Source organism: Nelumbo nucifera, chromosome 4 (assembly GCF_055504915.1).
Source record: "Nelumbo nucifera cultivar China Antique chromosome 4, China Antique-T2T, whole genome shotgun sequence".
Lineage (NCBI taxonomy): Eukaryota > Viridiplantae > Streptophyta > Magnoliopsida > Proteales > Nelumbonaceae > Nelumbo > Nelumbo nucifera.
In genome coordinates, this window is record NC_142652.1 from 35,130,445 (window position 1) to 35,136,444 (window position 6,000).

Consider the following 6,000-nt stretch of genomic DNA (forward strand, 5'->3'; position numbering starts at 1 on the left):
GGTTTTATTGTTATACTGGTGAAAGAGGTAATTTAGGTTTTGTTTGATACTATTGCTGTTTCTACCTAAAACATTTTGAGTTAATCAATACAAATTGGTCAGAGGCATGTTTCGTCATATCACATATGACAGTTACTTTGTATAAACTGATTAGAATCCACAGCCTCCGACACATGCACTTTTAAGGTATGCCCATTTCAACTATAAACAGCCTCAAATAACAGTTATACTTTAAACAGAACAGGACTAACATATTTTGATCACTATACACAAACACACACACACACACACATAAAGGGGCACATGTCTATATAATCTTCTCAATTCTCTTCTTTTTCTTCTCCTCTTCTACTTCTCATTTCAATTATTTTATAATTTTTTCTCTTATTTTTTTATTTTTCTCTTCTTGAATCTAATCTGGTTTATTACTCAAACAACAAGATGAATCACCACTTTTTTTACCAATATCAGAGTTGGGTCTTTATTTATTTATTTGAGAAAGGTAAAATAATATATTGTATTGATCTCCCAAAGGCAAAAAACTCCTGTACAACAGGTTGCTGTACACAAGGTATATACAAGGCTACTCACTTTACAATATAGAACCAGCCCATAACTGTTTACAAAAAGGTTCTCAAAATATGAAAAAAAAAGGTGTTAGTATCTCTTCCTCTAAACAGCTTGTGACATGCCAACCAAGAGAACACCTTCCCCATGATTCTGTTAGTTACTACTTCTGTACTTGCTTTGTTTGCAAAAATCCCAATAATCCCTTCTTTCTGTAATGACCAAAACACAGTTGCAGGTAATTGCTCCCCATGCTATTTCCCATGTTTACTCAAATCTCTCAAATGCCAACACTTTAAAACTGGAGCTTGGAAGCAGTTTCTAGTTGCAAAAAGCTCTGCCATATACTGTAGAATCAAGTGGTTAACTGTCTTCAGATTTTCATCACAGAGAACAAAGTTTGTGTTGGCAACAGTGCCAGAGCTGGATCTTAAGCTGAGTTAGGTTTTGACACCAACTTTCTGCATTTGTCTGAGAAACTTGTTTAATGAACATAATCATTGATCACAATTAATTCAACCATATGCGAAAAAGGTGAAGAGAAAAAATAAAAAGGGGAAGAATAGGGACGAAGTCAGCAATCATGGGGTGATAACAACAATATGTTGCTTAAACAGATGTCAAGATAGAAAAGCATATACTGCTCATTCTAAAGATAAAGCAGGTCAAATGCAGAATCAGCAGCAGAAACACAAAGTTTGCCTTGTATCAAAGAAGATGTTTGCCTAGTAGTTATCATTGACAGAGTAAAATGGGAAACAAAAGATTAAACTGAAGAGAAAATAGATAAGATACTCATAATAGAAACACAAAGTTTCCCTTGTATTAAAGAAGATGTTTTCAATGATTTTTCGTGAAAAGACATTGTTTAGAGTGTAGTAGTTACCGTTGACAGAGTAAAATGAAAAACAGAAGATTAAACTGAAGAGGAAATTGATAATATACTCATGATAGAAAGCTGTCTAACAAGGAATTCAATTATGAAAATTCTATAAATTATTAATTTCTTTTTTACAGTACCTGGAGTCGCATGAGTAGATCTGAGCTATGCTTCTTCTCAAACCTAAGCTTTGTGAAATGATCACGAGCCTTCTCAACTTCCATAAGATGTTCTGGTGTTCTACTCTCAGGATCAAACTCCCAAACTTGCCTTCCAACATGGTTGTTCAGAGTACGAAGCCATGGACTTCCTCCTTCAGCAATCTTAAGCTTCCACATTATTGATCTAAAAACTGGATTCAAAGAACATAATGCCAATTATTTAGATTTTATTTTTAATCAATATCAAGTTAAAATTAATGGAAAATATCCTTTCAAGTACAAGTTAGCAAAACCAACAAAAAGAATTTGGATTTCAATAAAAAAGAAGCTTATAATTTAAAGAAAACATGAAGAAACCTATTAGAATTTAGCATCTCAATTGATTTAACCTTGATTTTGAATTTGAATTGAAATCTATTAGTATTTTAAACAAACCTGCCAGTAGCAGCAATGACTTCACCTACATTAGTTTGGTTTACCTTCAAAATTACAAGTTTATGTAGACTTATCACATAAGGTGATCTTCCTCATAGTTTTATTGAGAAAATAGCGCATGAAGCAAGAAAGGAGAGACAAATAAATCAAAGGCCTTGTTTTACCAATTCATGGATGACCATACATATCGCTTTCAGTCATGTTATTTTATCTAAAGCCATATCATTTGATAAATCATAACTTATCAATATTTTCTCATCACTTGAACCCATGTCCTGTTCAGCCATCCCAATGTCCTTTACAGCTTTCAATCACAAAGCACATTATAAGTACATATCAATTTCATTCATCCTATTAAAATCATATGGACCACATCATCTTAAATCACTTTGGTACCTTGTGTAACATTAAATAGAGGGGACTTAGTTGATCTGAAGCACCTTTCGCCCATCAATCTTAATTATTATATCATAACTGTTGTTTCCTATCTACATGTAATGTGTATTAGGTGAGTTCATTGTAAAAATGATTTAAAACTACTCTCAACAGATCTAGAATTTGACCTTTCTTTAGAAAACAAATATGCATGCATACTAGCTAACGATTTGTCAGTCCTGGGAGTATCACAACATTTGACTCTGTAGCTATCTACCATCAACTTATGATAAATGTTTCTTGACATCCTAGTTAAATGACATTATTTTATGTTATCTATCATGACTAGAGTACCCATCCATGTGGTTTTCTGGAACTATCAAATGTTTGCACTTTTCTAGATTTGGAAATGATGTTCTGTTTCCACCTGTGGCTTTACCATGGACAGCTTAGTAACTGAAAACTATTATTTCGGGTAATACCATCTTCTACTCCAAAATCAAGCCAAAACCTGGATGAGAAAAAGTTTATACCAGGAAAAGTTATGTCCTTGACTGCTTGAGTTACTCATACATGCCAGCAAATAGATTTGATACACAATTCTTTCTTGAAGAAAAAAGGGCGAGATTAAGAAAAAAGGGGACACACATTCCCCCATCCCATAATCTATAACACCCCTGAATTCTAGTGCATCCAGAATTATAACTCCAATCAAACACCCTCTAGTGATTCTGTAAAAGAACATCTTTGTAAAGCATCTAATGTTTCCCTTGATTTATAAAGCATTCCAACTTGATGTTTAAAGGTCACACAGCCATCCAATTCATTATCCAAATCGTGGAAGATAAATGAGTAGAAAACAACTAACCAGAGAAATAATAGCCCAATCTTCCTTGAGTTCCCCCAAGTGAAAGGAAAAATCTGGACACTTGCCCATAAACTATGAAGTATACTAAGATCCTCTTAATGGCTTTCTTGGAGATAATTTCTTATATAACAGATTGTTTGTAAACCTATGAAATAGAGAGGCATATATTGACTTAATTGTTCATGTAAAAAGGCCTAAGGCATTTGAAATTTTTAATTCGCCAATGCCAATGGTTCAATCACATAATCCATGTGGAAGTGTACCGTCTTACACTTTTATATCCTAGATTGTGATATCAAACCGTGGAACGTTGAAGTGGTCAGGGCCCTATTTGGCAGGTGCAACAAGTAGTCTAAGGTCTCAGAGGATATCTCCGTGTTTCTTAATTTCTTATTTCACAGCCCAAAATAATTAAATAACACAAATGGGGACATTCTTTTTCTTTTAGACAATCAAAATGTGAACATGAGAATCGGAAAATTAGCCTGCTGATAGCAAACTTCCATGGGGAAATTGAGAAGTTTCCCCAAGCCTCAATTTTTCCCAACTGTCAACAGTCCAATAAGGTCTCTAGCATTTGATATGGCAATTATATACTATTTCAGATTGCATAGCAATACTTGTGCTGGGCTTCAGTTTGGCACCAAATCAAGCTTGCAGACATCCACTTACAGATTCCAAATAAATTATTTCCAAAACTTCTCTGTTGAACAACATTTTCTTGCTCCGTCATAAACAATCAGATACTTTATTACCCCTCGAGTTGTACAGTACAATTCACAGCGAATTAAAACTATTTCCATCCAACTGATTATTCTCTTCTAATCCACATAGTTCAAACCTCAAACTAACAACATACTTAACCACATTTCTCATCAACAGAAGCATTCAATCAAAAAGGAAAAAGATAAAGAAAAGAAGAAACGTGATCAATGTGTCCATAGCCGGCATTAACTGACGTATCTAAAAAAATTGGGATAAAAAAAAAAAAAAACGAACAGAGGAATTCAAGAAATTAGAGATTCTGTATAGAGGTCGAAGAACCTGGAGAAGATGAAGAGAGAAGCTGAGTGATATTCTTGAAGATCAGAGCTCCCTAGGGATCACTGGAACTGGACCTTCAGAGGCACCAGCATAGTAGTAGATTGTATCATGTCAATTGCTAGTCGATCGATGTTTACAGTTGCTGGGCGTTTTATTCAATGGAACGCACCTGAAATCATCCATGGTTGCACGGAGAGTGCTGAACTAATTAAGATATGCCACGTAATTTAGAAAATGTGGGGATCATGTGTACGTTGTGGAACGAGTGTCACACACCTGGCATGGGATCGAGATTCCAATGGTGGTCCAGTCTCCCATGTTTGGGGTAATCCAGTAGTGTGCTCTCAGTAGGATTAGGCTGGGTTTAAGCTGTCTCTCATGTTAGTCTGATCAATTTGTCTACACTCTCTTCTAGATTCTAGAACGGTAGTCAAGATTGAAGAAATGAGTCAAATAACCTGTTTCAACGTCACTCCACCCACATCAGATTGTGGATTCAGTGCCCGTCAGGGACGGCTTTCAGTTTCAGATAGTGGCTTCTGGCTTTTAAAGAGGTGGACCCTGACTAAGCTGTCATGATCATGCTTATTTGGGCTATTCAGATTTTCCACCATGTATGGCTTATGGGCTATCTATGTGAGAACCAACCTTGGACAGGTAGAAGCCACTCCCCTTCAGCGGTTCAGCCCTCTCAAATAAGCATCGAAACAATTGTAGTTCACTAAAGATAGAAGCTTCTTTAGGCTGTGTTTGGGATTTCTTATTGCTTAAATAAGTGCAGCTTATGAGTTGGTGAAAAAGTGCATTCAAAACGGGGTAGTATAGGCATTTTGATAATTATGTGACACTAGCTGTGGCAGCTCAATACATGCCAAAAACGCAATAAGCACTTTTTAAACATGTACTTATAAAAAAAGGCTAAATACTGGATTTCTTCAAACTGGCTCATTCTCTTGAAAAAGCACTTATTGGTAAAATAAGCACTTTACCAAAAACCTACAAGTGTTATTTCATGTTGACCTTACATTAAATAAGAACTTAGAAGAAGCACACGCAAACAGCGGCTTAGTGGCTAAGCATGTCAATCAAAGCTTTAGCCTCCTAAACGAGCCTTCAATCTATTGTTTAATTTAATGAATCGCACCAAATGCGGCTACGTCTGCCTTCTCATTTGTGTGAGGAAATACATTGCATAATCCATTAAACCTTATTATTTCAAGTCATTAAATATTAAGTACAAATTTAAAATTTAAATGTCTCCAAGATTTAAATATCTTTCCAATACATTAATTGTAATTTTAAATCATTAAAAAGATTTAGGAAAAACTATCAAAAGGCTGAAAATTCAATTTCTTATGACCAAAAACAATATAGTACAAAAAATTCATTGCACTAATTTTCCCTATTTCTGAATTTATATCCACTAAGTTCTAGATAGAACAAATTAATCCAATTCTAAAATTACACCCATTTAAGTTCCAAATCTCTTGATACAATACAAGTTCTAGCAACTTGGACAAAGCCAAGGTGGAAGGATGGAGTGCACCGAGAGGATCTGTAAGCAAATAGAAAGTCAGAGGCCCGAGGATAAGGTCCCTAGGAAAGGTACTCTGACACTTAAATCAGTAATAAGATGATAAAGTCAATCGGGCCAAGCCATTAAGGACAAG

The 6,000-nt window shown here is 35.1% G+C and overlaps 1 protein-coding gene across 2 annotated transcripts in view; it reads right to left on the reverse strand.

The window, feature by feature from the left end:
- The window catches only part of LOC104607389 (cycloartenol Synthase), an 81,456-nt gene extending 76,713 nt beyond the window's left edge, over positions 1 to 4,743 (reverse strand). For both annotated transcript variants that reach the window (XM_010273030.3, XM_010273029.3), the window contains exons 1-3: positions 4,607 to 4,743; positions 4,331 to 4,499; positions 1,588 to 1,799 (exon numbers count right to left, since the gene is read on the reverse strand). In XM_010273030.3, coding sequence (XP_010271332.1) covers positions 1,588 to 1,785 — 198 coding nt within the window. In that variant the 5' untranslated portion in view covers positions 1,786 to 1,799; positions 4,331 to 4,499; positions 4,607 to 4,743. The remainder of the gene's footprint in view (positions 1 to 1,587; positions 1,800 to 4,330; positions 4,500 to 4,606) is intronic.
- Positions 4,744 to 6,000: the final 1,257 nt, after the last annotated feature.